The sequence below is a fragment of the Anser cygnoides genome, chromosome 7 (genome assembly GCF_040182565.1).
Source record: "Anser cygnoides isolate HZ-2024a breed goose chromosome 7, Taihu_goose_T2T_genome, whole genome shotgun sequence".
Lineage (NCBI taxonomy): Eukaryota > Metazoa > Chordata > Aves > Anseriformes > Anatidae > Anser > Anser cygnoides.
In genome coordinates this window covers 12,955,072-12,974,070 of record NC_089879.1, presented here as the reverse complement: position 1 = coordinate 12,974,070, position 18,999 = coordinate 12,955,072, and the positions used below count along the sequence as shown (strand labels likewise).

Here is an 18,999-nt window from a genome sequence, read left to right as displayed (position 1 = left end):
TCTCTCCTCAGCTGCTACACCCAGTTCACCAAAACTACTGAGCAGACAGAACAAGTTAAATTTCTGATGTCCCATTCCAGGCATAGAGCATATGCTAGACCAACTCTTGGTGTTGGGATAGGAGAGGAGAAGTGTCCACCTCTATTATCACTTTCTCCTTCCAGTGCACTCCCTTCTCTCCTCTTTGAGGGACATCCCACCTCTAACCCTCATGCACGACACAAGGCAGTATAGCAATTATTTACATTAGGAACCTTTACTGTTTAGACTGGCCAAGAAGTCCCTGGTGTGCAGAGCAAACAAAGAAAATTCTTCCCCGACAATGTAAATATTCAAATAACGCATTGATAAAAATATGCCCAGCATGATAAGTCTTCTGGGTCTTGGATACCTCTTTCCTGTGAGCCATTATCAATATACATTACACGTTTCATCCCCTTCTCCTATTATCCTATCCAAAAAAGAATAAAGGTTTCCCCCATCATTAAAAACATTCAGGCTTTGTTTAAAATCAGCTTTCAAAACATTTCATTGTGAGGGAAAAAGAAAAAAATACATCATTCTCCAAACACTTTGCCCCATCCTTCCTGACATTCTTACTAATCGGCATCTTTTTATGGGTATTCTCATCTGTTCTTGCGAGGAAGGAGCTGCTATTTTCAGGGAAAACTTAATGATGCTTTGGGGTTTGTGCTCCCTTAGTGACTACCCTGTACTTTCACGGCATCTAGTCCCCTGTTCACCTTTCCTCTGTTCAAGGTAACTTAGTTCTCCCCCGTTCCAGACAACCTTCTCCAGCTGCAAAGCCTGCCCAGCCCTTGTCAGATCTGGCTCCCCTCTTCCTGTTGTCTGCTGATTTTGCTCTCATTGTCACCTTCTGCTCTCCTTGCTTGCTTGCTGCATCCATCCATCTGCATAGGAAAAAAAAATGTATGTTGCTAGGGGCATGGATTGTTCTTCTAAAATATGTACAACACCCAGTCTAGTGGGAGTCTGATCCCAGGCTATTGCAAGACTAGCAGAAAGTAACCAAAACCCCTTATTATGCTTCAGGCTTGAGAAAATCGGCTCCTTTCTTAGGCAGCAGCTGGGAAAATGGAGCTGACAGTGCCTGCCTGGCCCTTGTGCTGGAGAGCCAGGCTCAGGCTGCTGGGGCTCAAGGAGAGAAAAACAGCATGCAGTGGAAAGCACAGCAGGCTCGCTGGATGGCTGGGCCCACGTGCTGAAGAGCTTGTACCTGACTGGGACCATGAAAACACAGACCAAGCAAATTTGTAGGAAAATTACTAACTCTAGGTGTTTTAATCTTAAATGTCCTAGCTTTTATATTTCTTTCTTAAAGTCTTTCTTACTGAAGTCCTGTCACTGCATGGGAATATCACTACTAACAATCACTTGAATTTTAATATGTATATTAATGTCAATATTAACAGCTGAGTTAATAATTCACCTCTACAGACTCATGATTCCAGTAAAATCCACCTCAGGAGCTTCCCAGGAAATTCAGACTTCTGAAGACTGAGATAAAAGAGCTATTTGAAAAGCATTTTTCTACTGATTTGCTAGGTGAGTGCTGGGGCAAAGGATTTTTTTTTTTTTTTGACTGAACAGGTAACCACATTAGCCTCACAGACCTAATAGAGCTGCAGCCCAGCAACCTCAGTTTCGCTCCAATTACAGAAAAAGCTGATACATGACAGAATGCGCGTGTGACAGTCTCAGAGCTGGAGCATGACTTGGGTTTTCATATTGCAAGAGAACTTTGTCATGATGGCAATTTTTTTGTAAATAAGCATTAGAGTTGTAAATTGAAAACACTTGGATCATAAAAACAGTGAGAAAATCAAACAAGGGACAGACCATTAAGGGACCTCCATTAAGGCCATTTTTAATGCTTCTTATTAATTCGTGGCATATCACTGTAGATAAGTAACCACCCCCACCCTCCCAAATATCATCCAGCACACTGTAGCCTAACAACCTTTTCTGAGTGTCTCGAGTCGCTGTTCAAAGACATTTCCTTCCTGCTTCTGCTTTTCTATTTGTCAGGGCTGGGCAGCCAGGTCTGCCCTTGCGACAATCAGATGTTTTCCTGTCCCATTAAGTATGAGGAGATTTAACGGTGCTCAGCACCTTGGGTGGAAGCAAAATGCCCCGTGAGCTCAGCCTCCTGGGGGAAGGGGAGTGTTTCGGTGCTGTGCATGACAGATTAGCCACACAACTCATTACTGGCAACCAGAGTTGCATGCATAATCTGCTAGACATGGTACTAGAGATGTGCCCCTTAGGGGTTTTTTGGCTCTGATGTGCAACAGCACAACACAGAGGCTTTGTTACACTCCCATCTCAGCTTCTGTACTCACAAAACCTCAGTTTCTTTAAAGGGTTGCTTGCCATGCAGTTCTTCCACTTCAGGTTTTCAACATACATGCCTTTTGATACGAGTGACAAGAATAGTAGAGCCTGTCTGGCATTCAAATCTCAAACTGAAAACACAAAGCATGATGCAATCTTTTTCTTTTCTTTTTTTTTTTTTTTTTCCAAGTGAGCTGCATCTCATTTTCTTGGGAAATTACTGCTCTTCAAATGAAATTCACTCTTGAGATAAATATGTCCAGCTAATGTGGCAGAGGGAGCTGATGATCCCAGCTGCAGTCCTGGCTGAGCAGCCCTGGAAACTCGGTAGCGTGCCCCTTCCCCTCCCAGACTCTGCACCAGAGCAGGCTGCTTTATCAGCCCATGTGCAACATAGTATAACCGAGAAAACAAAGTAATTATTCTCCCTGCTAGCAGTGTACATGCTTTCCCAATGGCTAACAGCTTTTTCTTACACTCTAAGAGCTGCTTCACCCTCTCTACTTAAATTATAGAATATACTTTTCCTGAGGCAGTTTTCCTAGAATTTAACCTGTCCATTACTAACGTTATCTTTCTGTCCTCCCTTACCGGAGCTGTGGATGAAACACTTCAACAGCAGTAGGTGCATCACACGCTCTGCTTAGGGTAGTAGCAGCAAACAGCAGACTGTTTTTCATTGACACACACCTTGTACTTTTCCATTGTTATGAAGGTTTTGTAGGTATCTGATGACATGGTTAAAACGAATAAAAGAAAGCAAGCCCAAACCATGCTTTTCTTATGTCTTACATAAACATCAGGCTTACATTTGTGGCAGCTGAAGTTTTTCAAACTGATCACAGGTTTGGATTGGGATTCCCCAGGCTAATTCCCAGGTGCTGTCCCTGACTTCAGTTGTGCTCACTGTTCTCAAAAGGAGATTTCAATGCCATCTTCTGCCTCAGTCTGCAAAAAACTTGGCAATCTATTGTTGAAAACGCAAGCTTGTTATGACCGAATTAGAACTAGGAAGAAGTATTCTTCATTTGCATTTTCTTCCCATGTGGCCTCTTAGCATACACATGGACACTGAGTCCTCTGTACTAATAGATTTAAAATTTCTACCAAGTCCTTTTTAAACTTGAATTTCCTTGTTCGCTATTTTTACACATGCAATCCCTCCTGAATCAACAGTGATTTTATTACTTAGAACTTCTTGTGGAAGACAAGCTACGGTTTCTCCGGCAAGGCCTGGTTTAGGTGTGCTTTTCACCTGTGGAGTGTGGCGCAGGACCACTGGCTGACATGCTATCCAGGTAATTCCAGTCATTTCTTTGGATTTGGGCATGTATTAAGCTGTGTGCATGCAGCACGAGAGACAAAACCCTAAAAAACATTTCACTATCAAGAGCGTTTGTAAGCTGCTGGTGAAGTGGCTCTTTTCCTCTCCAGGCAGGTCTCTAAAAGGCAGCCAAACACACAGAGACCGCCTGCGGGGCACAGGCAGGTTCTTCCTTTGGGGCCATCTCCATCAGACAGTAGCAGCATCTGGGTGACAATTACGTTGCCCTGAACATTTTGATCTTTAAAGACATTTTGGTGGCCAACTCTTACTTTAGCCTCTAACTTTGAGCATCAAAGGGATCAGTCTTTTCGAAAAGACGAAGCACCCTGCAGAACAGGAACTGTTGAGGGACAGCGTAAGGAAGGCACAGAAAGAGCATGTATTACTCTGCTCTAGATAAATTTGTCCAGCTGTTTATGATAAATATTCTCTTACTCCATTTTTTTCATGCCCTCATTTCCTTCCTTGCTTTCTATTTACAGAAAATAAAATAGTACAAGTCCTTGCTTTCATTACACGCAGCACCTGCTGCCTGGTCTGAAACAGATGTCTGAAGCATCATTAGGCAATTATTTCTTAGCCTTTTTCAACTGGACTAATTTCAAACATCTTTTTGCTAAATCCTCCTCCCTCTGCTTCCTCTCCATTTCTCATCCTTTCCTACATTGGGAGTTCCAACAAAAACTCCTCTCTGTATCACTTTGCTCCTGTTATGTTTGTCCTGGATCACTGTACCCACAGAAGAACAAAGAGAGAGACTATAACTACTTTGAACCAGGAATTAAGTTCAAGAGACATTCTTGGAGGGGAAAAAAAAGACAAGGTAAGGGAAGGAAACAATGAGAGAGTATTAGTCAGCAGTGGAGGCAGCAGTTTCAGAACCCCAGCTGGCTTGTCGTGGCTCAGTTCTTTGTGGACATTACAGCGAAGAAGAGTTTTACACACATGCAAGGCCAACTCCTACGCTCTCACTGGGAATGACTTCAGTTTTGGCAATAGGAGAAAAACCGAACTCCAAACACCCGTTTTCATTTCCCTACCACCTTCTATTTTGGCAAGAAAGCATATTTTAAAATCAGGTAGGCCTGCAGGGCTTTGATGACTATTGTTGGGGAAGGCATTTGTGGGAACAGATTCCTCCCTCTTATTTCCAGGTATCACTGCAATGTTTGGATGAGGTCTCCACCACCGGGAGGAATTTCTCAGCCCGGTAACAGCCTTGGTGCATGCTTCATTTAATGCCATCGACTCTTACGCAGTGACATACACTTGTGATTTATCTTACCATGCTCCCAGCAGAGGTGGGACTACTTTCCTCTCTGCTTTACTTCTAATTTGGGGAAATTCAAAAGATGAATTAAGATTAGGGCTGAGACATCTAGTTCTTCTATCAAAGCAATAGTTTAGCTGCAGCTATTCCTCCAGTTTTCGAGCAAGACAAGCAGATGTTTAGGCCCATACATGCTCGCACATTCACAGCTTGTTCATCCCAGGCAAAGCTGGCAGAGAGCTCCAGTTCTGGCTGGTAGGAAAGGAGTGTTCACTCTTCCAATCAATAACAAAAAGCAAGCTAAAACAAGAGTGTAGGAGATGTTGTGCCAAGTTAATTGGCACCACGCTGTTCAATGGTTCAACTCTTGCTGAAAATTGTTCCTTTAGGTTATTTCTTTCACTGACAAATTCCAGGTTATGTTATGTTCAGGCAATCTTGTTAATCTGGGCTGGTTTCAACTTGTAAATTACTGTGACTGGATTAGTATAGTTGCCATCACACATTTAAAAGGTATTAGTGGGAATGGGCTGGTGGCATCCCTAACAATCATAAATTCAACTCTCTACCCTGACACAGATGCTGCACCTTTACCAGATCTTAAGCTCATTTGCAGTTCCCCATCGTGAATGTTTGCCTTGGGGTGACCTCTGCTAGCCAACTTCAGGCAAAACAGTCTAGTCAACTCTTAAAAGAGCGCTGCAATGCAAGAACAAATGGTTCTTGTGGCAGCAAAAGTTACAAAAAAATGGGTTCTTAGAGGTTGTTTTGTGCATGGTTTCTCTGGTGTTGTATGACTTTCTTTCTACCCCCTTATTAGTAGCACTAATCTGGGCCTCCTCCTTTTACCTGTGCATCCACTTTCTTGAAATGTGCAAGCCCATAATGTCATCGGGTCCTTCACTCTTCCTAGCCAGCCAACAGCTTACAAAATCACTTGAGCTGGTGGGACAGAAGAGGTTGACAAATGCCCAAATGCACAGTATAATCACATCCATCACACCAGAGCATAACAACACTTTCTCAGGGAACAAAAAAAAAGGCTAAATGGGGAGACACTAACTAGTAGATGCACAAACTAAAAGTCTCTAAAAGTCTGCCTCAACTTTACCAATCATGTATGTGATGAAAGCTGCCTTGATTTGACACTTTAAAGTGTCAAGGAGAGGCGGATGGTTTCTGCCATCTGCAAGTACAGTGTGTACTTGCTCTAGTTTGGGCAAGAGACAAGAGTTTTAATTTTTAACCATGTTTATTTTCATGCTTGGATACAAGAAACCCACAATTAGAAACTTGGAGGGTGCTACTAGGTCGGGGGTCCTGGGAGGTAGGAGGAGGCTGTTTTCCTGAAATTGCAGCTCGTTCCTGCTGCACGCTACATGGTGAAGGAAAGATCCCCTTCTGGTGCCTTGGGAAGAAGCAAGGAACAGCCTGCTGGAATCTGAACGGGGCTGCAAACCATGCCAGGTCAGTTAGGCAGAGGGATTATAGCGGTGTTTGCAACTGTCAGAGGCTGACAAGGATATTTGAGTTAGGAAAGAAAGTGGGGAGGAAGCAGGTTTGACCATGATCTGTGGTGCAGAGATGAACTGAGACTGTGAATGCAATGAAAGGCCTAATAAATGACAATTCGAGGAAAGAGTGGAGAGCAGAAACAGGTGACAGAAGTTAGGAGGAAACCCTCTGCGCCTGACAGGGCATGTTGCTGGGAACGAAACCCAAGATTCCTGACTCAGCATTTCCCTGCTGCCAACAAACATCCACAAAAATGTTTCCGTAATGCTGGGGGCTCCTAGAGGATGGTGTCCAACTATTATAACTACTCTTATCTCCTGTGGTGAACTTTTTTTTTTTTTTTGCTCACCAGCCTGCACTGTTGGAGCAGGAGGGATGGAGACTATGCTCAAAGAGCAATAAAGAACACAGCAGCACACCGAAAAAGGAAGTTTCAAAATTCAGGTTGCCTGTGGTGTCTGAACTTGCTCCCTTTCCATTTAGAGGTAAGTATAAAGATACGATATTTGCTAGGCACATCTTTTCCCCAGTAAGCCACAGGATCGGCTCGCTCCCAAAGTAAACCAAACAGCATTTCTTTGACAAGCAGATTTTCAGTACTTTGTCTCCTAATTCTTCACATGGCTCCACTGGCTCCACACCTTACTGGTTGTTCATAAATGAATTGTTATTCTGGATAATGAATTAGCAACTTCTTCCGTGTATGGTGTTCATCACTGAAATAAGCAAGTATGGACAGATCCACAGAAGTAGCAACTTAGGGTCACAGAGCCAATCTCTTTTTTTTCCACTTATTACTTTGAAAGAAAACCTTCGCTTCTCAGGTGGTTTGTGTAAAATACATACACTCATGAGTACAAACTCACAATCCAAGGATTTGAGAACAAGAACACTCAGAAATCATTTAGGATTCCAGGAAAAATATTCTAATGAATATAAACCAGGAGACCATAATTGCCTCCTAGGACATAGAGACTAAAAAGACAAGACAGGCAAAGCAATATGCACTGAAAGAGAGGCAGAGAAAGCTAAAGCAGTTAGTGAAAGTAGGGCTTGGATTAGAGCTAAGTCCCACTCCAGCATCTATCCATTCACTCACTCCCACTCAGCAACAGTTCTCTAACAGCTACCACTGACAGATCTCAAGAACTTTTAATAACTAATGTTAACAAAAATTGGGGTTATGCGCTACAACCCAAGGAACCCACTATCCCCCATTTTCAAAAGAGGAAACTGAGGCATGAAGCAACCTTATCTTCTCTCTCACCTAAGCAGATGGCAGGAACTGAAGGTAGCCTTGTTCTGTCCTTTGCTTTCTCTCCAGAAAAACAATCAGCTTATATTTTGCTAGAATAGAAAATTAAATTATTTGGCAATTTAAAACACTGCATTTCTATGGCAACACACCTTTTTAAGGTAATGTAAAAATGCTGACTGCTTTTAAAACCTGCATTTTACTTACCTGCCTTTTACTGCCGTAACTGTTTCTATGGAAACTAGAACTGGCCATGAAGCAGTCCTACAAAATGAATTCTCACTTGTCAGTTTTACCTTAAAGTGCCACCTTCAAAGTCCTTTAATAAACCAGTAACGACTGCATTGCCTAAAGAGTTTTCAAGTTAAACAAAACAAGAAAGCGTGCTTTCACTGAATGTTCCACACAATATTTTGTAGGCGTGGTCTAAATCTAAGAATTTTAACAGTGTGTGTGATATGACTCTCTTGGTTAAGGATACGATCTGTAAACAGAGAGAGAGTTTATTAGCAGTAAAAGCCCTAGTGTGTGTAGTTAGACTTACATAAAGGTGACTTATACCAATATGGGTATGTCTAGACTGCTGTCACAGAAGCATACTGTAGAGATACTGACTAAATGGGTAAATCAACCTACAGAGAGCTCTGTGCTCCCACAGCTAGCCGGCGTTCTTCTGTGCAGGCACATGCTTACGGTATTCCCTGTAGGTACAGGAGCAGGAATGCACTCAACCAGAGTCAGCGTTAGTCTGTGCTAGGTGGCTACCATGGAAAATAGAAAGTATGCAAGCTTAAGGCACAACTATTCCATGCTGTTGTTCAGAATTAGAATCAGCATAACTTAAATCTAGACTCCTCCATTAACTTTTTACCTTGAACTTTCACTCTAGTAAAAACTGTAGGCTCTCTTGTGTACTTTCATATTATTTCCCTAACTTAAGGGAGAAAAAAAAATCTATTTTTCCTGTACTTGGGGATCAATCTCCAACAGAATATATCCTTCATCACAAGAGTCCAGCGCTGATAGCAAGGACCAGCTTAAAAACTTCCAAGGACAGGTTCTTTCCAGAGTGACTTACCTGTCTTTCCCAAGAAGAGTTCCTCCCACCTCATCTCTAAGACTTCGCAGTTATCACTGCTTTTAAATCACAACAGGAGCAGGACAAACAGGGCGGACACTTTCTATCTGCATCAACCACTGATGCTCAGAAAATAGGAGGCCGGACATTTTAGGCAGACTTTACACATAGAAATACATTTAAACCACAGGAATTGCAGCATCAAAGTGGGAAGCAACAGAATACTTTAGATGCTGCGTGTATGACTCTACAGGCTGCAAGGGACAGAGATACGATCCTATTTTGGTATGAATTTATTTTAAAGAGATCCTAAAGAGCAATACAATCTCCAGACTATCTTTTCCTCCAGGACTCAGCTGCACAGAGCTTCTCCCAGAAGATACCCAGCCCACTCACTTGGCTGACCCTCAGAAGAACCAGAGTCTCTTCTAACCTAAGAGAGATGATCACCCTTCACACCGAGACAGCAGTATTCACTTAACCCTTTCCCAGGGAAATCAACTTCTGCTAATCTAGCAGGGCATTCCAAGGGGCGGGTCAGTTTATTAAAATAAGATGCCATGCTCTTCCATATGGTCCAAGACACTACATACTTTCTTTTAAACTATCCTCAAACTCATGCCACATAGGTGACTTGTCCACAATCAAGAGGTAACATATGGTTAACTCCTGAAATGAGTCTGAACCTTAAGCTGGGAACTAATATCCCAACCTACTTCTCCTGTTATCAGCCTTTGTTTTGAAGCATCACTTCCAACTGATCAGTATAAGGAAGCAGGAATCTGAAAAGCTCAGCTCCGCCTTGACAATATGACCAAGCAGGCCTTTTTGTAGGCATCAATTAAACTTGCAGTTCCCCTCAGTACCACTTACACTCAGTATTTGGACTTCCCTCCCTGCTTTCCAGAGATATCCATAGAAAATGAAAGTCTTCCACACTTCTTCCTTAATCCCTTTCTCCTCTATTTCCTTCTGCACAGGTACATCTTTTTGGCACCTGTTCAGGCCCGTACCAAGATTGGCCTAGCAGGTACCTAACTCTTAACACAGCGGTAATGCTAGAAATAGAGGCAGCCTGCAGGGAAGCCAGCTATTAAGCTCTGCAGCAAGTAGGGAAATTACAGTGAAATAATGACTCACGCATGGTTTTCCACTATGGACAAACGCACCATCTCTTTAAGGCTGGAGTTTTCCACGGGCCTCTCAATGCAAATGCCAAATATTTCATCATGCTTTTCTCTTAGCCTATATCTCACTGCAGCTACGGCTTGGAACGAGGCATATAATATAACAGCAAACCAGAGACTTGGCACACATGGGGCTACTCACTGGCTTTCCTCATGCATGTGGTTTATTTTTCCCTGCTATGTCAATCCTTATAGGGCTTTACCACCACATCTGCCTCCTGGGAGTCTGCTAGTTCAGCTGTTACAGGGAAGGTGCAGAGCAGCGAGGAAGGATACATTTTTCCTTTTTACTCCTTTGAAATAGAAGGTATCACCTCCACACCATTAATTAAACAGAGTACTTAGACAAGCCCCTGCTGCAGCAAGCCCTCCAAGCAGATACTGAACAGCTCCAGGCTTTGAAAACTGTGGCGCATACCAGAGTTTTGATTATTCTAGGTCAAATGCCTTGCATGGTAACCTTCTCCAGGCTGATCTTATTTCATTAATGTCTTGTGTTCTGCTGCAAGCATGGATATGGATAGTATTTTTCCTGAAGGTGACAAGGAAGAAGACGCAAAAGGCAACCGGAAGCAAGAAGGTCACAGCGAGTCTTGCTGGTTTTCATATTTTCTTTTCCAAAGCACCTGATTTATGGTTTATCATTTGTGATGTAGAAAGCAATTTAAAAATAAACAGCAAAACAGTGGCTGATTTTGAGACTTCTTGGCTGAACAGAATCCACAATAACACGCATCAGTAGCGCACGCGGTAGCCAGTGGAATCCAGACACGCTTTACAAGCAGTGGAGAAGGCTGCAGGATGGGAAAGGGGTGCTGGACCTCATTCCTGAATATTACTTCTCAGAGGAAGGTGGGGACTGCTTTAGGAGTAGCATATCCGTGCACATTCAGGAATATACATATACATACGTGGGTGCACCAACACTGCCAGGAAGAACAGGCAAACCTTTTGATTGTTTTCTTTCACGTGCTTTCTCTAGCTATTATAAAGCATACATAAAAAGAACAGCTATTACCATATGGAAAGATCACAACATCAGTCTTTAAGCCAGAATGATGAGTCCTGACATGATCATTACTGTAAACAGTGCTCTTTAGCAGTGACTTCTCTTTAGGGCTCACCAGACGTAGATGTGAGAAGGCCATGTCACATCTTACTGTTTATCAGGGAAGGACATGCAGAGAAAAAGTCCAGCTTCTTTTCCAGCTCCCCTGCTGTGTTAGGACATCCAGAATCAGTTTGATACAACTTTCACTAGTAATAAGGAGGAAGTCAGCAAGAATATTAAAACAAATATTTGGACAACTTCTCAGGAGCTGGACAAAAATAGCACTTGGAGAAGGAGAACACTTTTTTTTCCGCCCCATCTAGCTCATACTTGGTAATAGCAGTTTTTCAGTGTCAGAGTTCTGTCCCAACCGTTCCTTATTCCTCACTTTATCCCGATTGGACCAGAACAAACATATCTCATCTTCCCTCTTTAAAATGCCATATAGTATCCTTCCATAGTGCTGACAACATCACTGTTACTCTCCAGCAGTTCCAAGACACGGTGCATCACCACTTCAGCCAGGCTGGGGTTGTAGTTCTGCCGAACACAACTCAGGATATGAAGAAAGTGGCAGCCTTTTTCAACATCTGTAGGAAAAAGATAAAAAAAAGGAAAATGTAGCCAGGCACAGAGGAAAGAACTCAGTCTAACTGCTTCTTTTTAACCATTACAATCCAAGTTAGTCGCAAGAAAACAAACAGCTATCACATGAAGAATGCCTTAAGTACTAAAGCAGAGACGCTCATATTCAGAGGGAAGAGATCCAGTCTGTGCCTACAGTTCTCCACTTACCAAACGCTCCCACTGACTTCGCTGGGAAGTGTCAGGGCTGTAACACTAATCATGAGTGTGAATGATAATCAGTCTTGCAAACAGTGCTCATATGGTACAACCTGATGAGGAGGATAACAACTTTAAGGCACCTCCACAGTCCACCTATAAAAGCCATCCACTTTCTGCAACTGCAGTTCATCGTGAACAGAAGAAACCAAATGAAAATCCTTTTGCCTGTATCCAGCACTAAAAACGTCTGGAACAGGAGGCAGGCCTGTGGCCAGATGTGACTACTTGCCCAATACTGTCATCTTGTGGAAAAACTGTCACAGTGCAACTTTTGTTCAGATAGCGATGCAATCTCATTCCTACACTTGAAACTTCTCAAACAATTACTGGAGTAGAAAGTCACAGAATTTCAGTACCAAGTTTTATCTCATTTTAAAGGGAACAAACCCTGAAAATGTACATGAAAGCAGAAATATAAAAATAATTCCTTTTCCTAGAGAGCAAGTCAGAAACAGATGTCCGTAATGGCTGCAGTACAGCATGCAGCAGCTACTGTGTGCCTGATGGAGCCATTAATTGAAGCTCAGCTGTCCCTACCAACAATTCCACCCACAGACCCTGTAAACTCACTAACCATCAGTGCTGCAGGATCCCAGTCTTTCCCTCAAGTTCTCAAAACAACAACAGAGATTGTTCTCCTCCATGGCTAACAATGGAAAACTAGCATAAATGAAGCACATTAACACGAGTTACTTTCCTCCACCTCAGCCCTCAGCTCAGATGACATAAGGTAAGTTTGATACAGCTAGTGAGAAATTTGCGTGAAGTTCTGGGGCCAAGAAGATCCCTGTCCTATTTTGCTGCTGCTTTTGGTTTTATTTTAGCAAGTCCCTAACTCTAGAATTAGCTAAGCCCCAGAATTGCCTTAGAAGCTGCTGAGAAAAGTCACAGGTAGATAGGATGTGGCACTGTGTACTGGTGTACACTTCAGCCTAACTCCTATCAGACTATAATTCAGGCAAGGATATTTCTTTAGAAGTCAGTGGCTTGGTGTGATGAAAGACCTTTGTGGCTAGAAGAAAATACATTCACCACCCTAGGATGGATAAGTGCAGAGAACAGAACAAGGTGTCTACCTGCTCTTAGTGACTGCTGCTGCAAACAAAGTGGGTAGCTGCATTTTGGATTAGTCACAGGTTTGTCATAAGACGGTCAGAGTGCCCATCCCTGATCTACAGTAAATTAGCTTAAGCCCTGATGAATTAGATTAGTGACTCAGGTATTACCCAACAATACAATACATCTTTTGTTCTAGATGCTGGTAGAAAATGGCATTTTGGGGTAATCACAGGTGTGTACAATAATTAAGTAGCCTAGATACATTCCTAGGCTACAGCCCAAGTTAGAGGCAATACACGCTTTGCAGTGGTGTGATGCTGTCCTTCTTTCATTGACACAATGGGCTTTAGCTTTTGTCTATGATCTCAGGTAATCCAGGCTGTGATAAACTGCCTTGCCTACTGATATAAGAGGGGACAGAGTTAGAGAGCAACTACTCTTTGCCTATTGTGGACATGTGGAACAGAGGTCCAGTTGGACACACTGAATTTAACTTTAGGTAGTTTTGGCTTTATTCTCTCTACTATTAGCTTCATCTAAGCCTAAAACCAGAACAAATGCACCAGGAAAAGAAACAAGTCTGGATTAAGTCTACCATTTTGCAGTTCAGTCTGGAGTCAAACTATCCTGTCACCCATTTCTGGCTGTCTTAATCCTCTAGATAGACCCAGAGTGGTCTCTTATAAGGGCACTTCAGATCAGGCTGTCGGGAATTACAATTAGAACCAAGGACTAGGATTGCAACGTTGACATATTACAGATCAGGGTTTGTGGAGCTCAGACTAGTCATGCTGAGGGTTTTTTTTTGTTTGTACAATAGTTCCAGGCAGCTGGGTTGGGTCTGAGAGTGTGTCACAAGAAATGATTGGGGTGAGGCACTGCCTTGAAAGCTAGCAGAGAAGCAGTTGATTTGGATAGAAGAGTTTGGTTTATCATAAAAACAGTCTTACTGTCATGGAAGATTAACGTTGCTCTTGAAGGAAAACGGGTACGAACTTCTTGCAATAACCAAGCAAAAGCCTTTGAGGTACTACCATGTTCCTATTTTCTCACCGGGAGCCTGCTCTCTAATCAAGGCCAAGCGGGTGGCTGTACCTGCCCATGGACAGCAGAGGGGGCCCGACAGTTACATTGAGCTCTGTGCCATTGCATCATTCAGGGACAATAAAATATTCAAAAGTATCCTTTCTGGTGGCTTTTTGGTTTTCCTTCTCAAAGTCTTCTATTACCAGTGACCAGAAAATTGAAACGGTCCTTCTGAAAACCATCAGAGGAAGAGAGACTTACCTGGAAATTGTGCTTTTTACAACAGGAAAGTAAACAGATGGGAAGTTTCAAGGAGAACAAGAGGCTCTGTAAAGCAATTGCTATTTTTTCCCTGCTCAGTATGAAAAAAAAACAGCTTTGAGGACTCCAGGCTCTGCAAAGTTTTCTCTGTGACTATCTACCAGTTTCTGGCTGCTGTTGACTGGAAGAAAGAACTTAACCTCTGGTGGAGCGGGGAGGGTATATCACCACTGTGACAATGCACACCAGGCTTGGTGTCCTGCATCAACTACATACATACAAGTTCTGGCTTTTATAGTGGCCCAATTAGGAAAAAAAAAAATGTGTTTCCAAGAGAACTTGCTGATCTGTAAAATGGACAGAAGACTGATTTGCCTTTTACAGAGAAGGTGTTTGTATTTGTTAATGGATAAAAGACAACAGAAAATATACTGTAATTTGTTGCACTGAAACAGCCTCCAGCAACTAAGTTCATCTTCAACTGTTTGCCCTGTAACAGCTACTCCCACCAACCCCCCAGAGAGACAAACTTTTATTTCCACACATAAACCATGTTAACAGCTGCGCTATTGCTCAAGATAGCCAGTTGGAAACTCAAAAATCATTCCACTTCACTCACTCTTTTTTCTCTGCAGGATAACCATCACAGATCAGGTCCTACAAGCGCTATCGTAATTATGATGGTATAAGGATAAAAGCAATTTAAGAGTATATGCTTTATATTCTAGTCAGTCATTTATTCTTTACTACATTTTACCCCACAAATAGCTGCACTCCAGCAGCAAGTGATCCCTGCTAACATGTTCTGCCCAGTGAATTGACAAACCCTGTATCAATGTACCTGTGTAATTAGCAGCCATTCAAGTCAGGCACTAGCTATTGCAACGGCAATAAGACACAATATGCTTCAGGAACAGCATAACTCAGAAGCCAGATGAGGTATATTACATGAAAAGATGTGGATTTTGTTAGTCTGAAATCCCTACCTGTAAAGAACAGCCACTCGAACTCTGCACTCGCTTAAAACCTACAGAGAATATCCTACTGACATAAGCAAACGTTACTGTTGGCTTAATGGAGGTGAGGATTTCACTTTTCTGTACTATCGCTTTCGTGTCAACTCCCATGTAGAAACTGAACTAGCAAGATCTGCTACCTACCCGGAGTGCAAAGCAACTGCTATTAGTTGCTGACCTAACCTCATTGCATTTGGTTCCTCCCAAAATCTATGTACACTCAAAAGATACTGATCTTAGGTAATGGCTGCTCATCTCAGATCTGAGAGGTTGCTTCATTCTGGGCACATGTGCTCTCTCTCTCTCTGCTCATAGGAAGCTGCTCCTGCACTTCTGCTTTTAGCTACACTGATGAGCTACACAAGCAACTCAGCTTCGAGTTCAAGGGTAAGGGCAGGAAGTGTACCTAGTCCAGCAGCAGGAGGAGAGATTGTCATCGACATATCAGCACCAGCTCACAGCTCACCAGAAACCTGACCACACCGGTACTTACGCCTGGGTTTTCGGCAGTCCTCTTTAACCACATCGAGGGTCACTTTAAGCAGCTCCTTATCATGGTCAGTCACCTGGAGGTAACGGAAGAAATTGGCAATTTATAGTAGTCTATTTCACAGTAAATGGAATGGATGTTAAAAAGGATGTATCATGGCCATACATCAAGGCCACGATGTATTCTAAACTTACATTGTCCTAACTACAGTCAGCAAGATATGCTGCTTCCGAGATTAATAATGCATGTTAAATCTTCAGTTATCTTTTTGAGCAATGTTAGCAGCATTCAGGAGTTAGGAGAAGAACATGAGATACCAGAACCAACCCAAAAGAGGGCATCCAACTCAACAGAACACTGAGTTTTAACCTAAACCTGGTGGAGACCTGTCCCAGTCTTCAGTGTGCGCTGTTGCATCAGCATACAGTTAAGCAACCTAGGTTGAAAACAGACTGCACCTAGAACAGCAGCAGTGCTGATGACTGGCACCGAGTTAAAAAAGATAAGCTCAATGGGTGACAGAGAGGTAAAAACAAGAGTAAAGAAAGCCATAAATAAGCCTTTGGAATAAACAGACAGCATTTGGAGGTCCAGCTTGCTTTCCTGAAATATTTCTACTCTGAAACTATAAAATAGTCATACCATTGAATATGTTTGCAATCACAGCTCAATTCCTTACATAATACAAGTCCTTGGAGCTACTAGGTTTCTGGAAAACCATTCCTTCTTCTTGTAGCATCCTTATTGCTTCCTTAAAAACACTGTGAATCCTTTTGGAGCTGGAGTCAGTTTTTGAATTCACCTGGAAGGGAAGAAATGTACAAAGCAGATGGTGAGAAATCTCAGCCCAACTAAAGCTGATGGCAAAAGCTCCAGACAATTTCAAGAGCAAGAGAACTTCACGTCATTTTTTTCCACGTTTTTCTTTATTTGGTAAGTCACAAATCTTATTTGTTACATGTGAACCAACCTGTTAACTTAATCAGTTACATATGAACTAACCAACACCTCAGGCTTAAAAAAAAAAAAAACCAGAAGCTTGTGGTTTCCTCAGAATTGTACAATCTCCTAACTGCTTTTTTTGCATGTCGCAGCTATTTGGTTATGTACTGAGAGCCCTCTTCTTTTGGAATAGGCCTGTGATGCTTACAGAGAATTTGACTGTTTAGCTCATCAGTTTTGATGGTATTCCTATGTTGTTTTCTGGGAATGAAGGGTATATGGGAAGAAGATGGAAAGATCAGTGCTTTGTAAGGTGATATTCAAGAGGAATCCAAGTGCTGGGAATTGGATCTCCATCTCCTGATATCAAACTGAGGCTGGGTCCAAAGAAAAGAAGGAAACTGGTAAGAATAATATTTGTTTCTTGTCCCCTAGCTTCCAAATTTTTACAAACATTCTAGTCATGCTTTGAAAAGTCTCTCCACAGCCCTAATGAAATGTAAGGAGAAAGAGCACGCAAGAAATTAAGACAGATATACGAGATAAGGAAACAAAGGATGAAGGTTAGAAGGCAGGTGGGAAATAAGTCTTGTGTGAAGGGTTCAGGACACTGCTAGCAGAGTAGGAAGTAAAAAATGGGGGGGGGGAAATCAGGGAAAAGCAGGTTTTGTTTGGAAATAGAGCAGAGCTAAGACAGTGGAATGACAGCTGGGGAAGTGGAAGGAAATAAAGAATCAGCTGTGGAGAGGAGAACGTATGGGCAGATAAGGGCAAGACCATTACATTCTTTCCCATCTTTATCTGTCCCACTGTTTCAACCTTCCATTTATCTACAAAGGCTGCTTCAATTCCCCAATTGTTGTTTCCACATCTGTTGGGAACACGCTGTGCTCCCTGTGGTTTCCTTTGAGAACAGAGCTAAGCTGCTTCCCACAAGCAAACATGTGATGAATGGAACCAGACCACACCAGAGCAACCAAAGCAAGATTTGCCAAGCCATTTCTTCAACTGTCTCCATAAACGCTCCCATCCTGTCCTGAGCAGAAGTATCACACTTCGTGTAGCCTACTTCATTCGCCAGGGGAACTCACAAAAATGCTGGGAGCGAAACAAGCAACCATCGTGCACCAGCGTGAATTCACATGGACACGTGGTGACAGAGACCACGTTAGTAATGGAAGAACGTCCCTTCACAAAACATTACTTCCATCCATTTCTAAGGCTCAAGTCCAACTTGGACTGGCTCTAAGGCTGGGAATTGACAGGCCTAACCAGGAATGGTTTAGGAGATCCAACAGAGATATTGGCATTATCACACTCCACAATTTTCTCCATGCCCCTCCCCTCAGTGTTTCAGCAGGCCATAATCACAGATCTCTCTCTCTCACTCTTTCTTTCTGTCCAACAACAGCAATCTTTTTCCTCTCAAATCGTTAGTCAAAAATAATTACCTTATAGTCCAAGACAATTACCACAGAAGAATAGCTATTATTCTTCATCTTTATTTGGCTTCAAGTTTTCTCCTGTTACAGAAGGACTTTACTGTGTGAATGTTTGCTTGTCCCCCTGCCCACCACAGCTGGATCAGTGTAACAACAGACACTACTTTTAACTACAAACCTGACCTTCCATCTGGACGCCACTCCAGTCACACCATTAATACCTCTATCATACTTCTCTTCATAGTGCTGCTTCTTATGAACTGAAGAAACAAACAAAATATAGAAGAAAGGGATTTTGTTTGCTTTGTAAGTGAAGAGCGAATACTTTCTCTTACTTTTTTATTTTTATTTTTTTCTCCAGGACAAGAGGCAACGGGCACAAACTGAAATGCAGAATTTCCAGCTGAATATGGAAAAAACACTTGTTTGCTGTGAGGGTGACAGAGCACTGGAACAGGTTGCCTGTGGAGTCTCCTACTCTGGAGATATTCAAAACCCGCCTGGATGCCATCCTGTGCAACGTGCTCTAGGTGATGCTGCCTGGCAGAGGAGCTGCACTAGGTCATCTCCAGAGGCCCCTTCCAACCTCAACCATTCTGTGAAAAGCACATTCTCATAGCTGTACCTAAAATGAAGAGGCTTTACCTCTAACAAATGCAGGAATAAATCCTCAAGAATCTAAAGAAACTGCTAGCAAAGCAACCACCTCAAGACTCTGATCAATTTTTAATGTGAAAGCAAACATTTGGCGAGGGGAAAAAAAGATAAAAATATCTCCAAAGAAGCAGGATAATTATTCAGTTTGGCTTAACACTGAGATCCTGTCAGAAAAAGGAGGTAATTAAAAACAGACTCCATGTGAACTGACACACAGCTCTG

General features: G+C 42.5%; 1 protein-coding gene across 12 annotated transcripts in view; it reads right to left on the bottom strand.

Moving 5' to 3' along the window:
* Positions 1–9,077: 9,077 nt before the first annotated feature.
* Positions 9,078–18,999, bottom strand: part of STN1 (STN1 subunit of CST complex) — a 42,947-nt gene continuing 33,025 nt past the window's right edge. For 11 of the 12 annotated variants that reach the window (XM_048060351.2, XM_048060359.2, XM_048060358.2 and 8 more), the window contains 3 exons: positions 16,416–16,538; positions 15,740–15,812; positions 9,078–11,628 (listed from right to left, as the gene is read on the bottom strand). In XM_048060351.2, coding sequence (XP_047916308.1) covers positions 11,471–11,628; positions 15,740–15,812; positions 16,416–16,538 — 354 coding nt within the window. In that variant the 3' untranslated portion in view covers positions 9,078–11,470. Of the gene's footprint in view, positions 11,629–15,739; positions 15,813–16,415; positions 16,539–18,999 lie in introns of those variants that run through there. The other variant, XR_007161946.2, reaches the window with a different exon arrangement.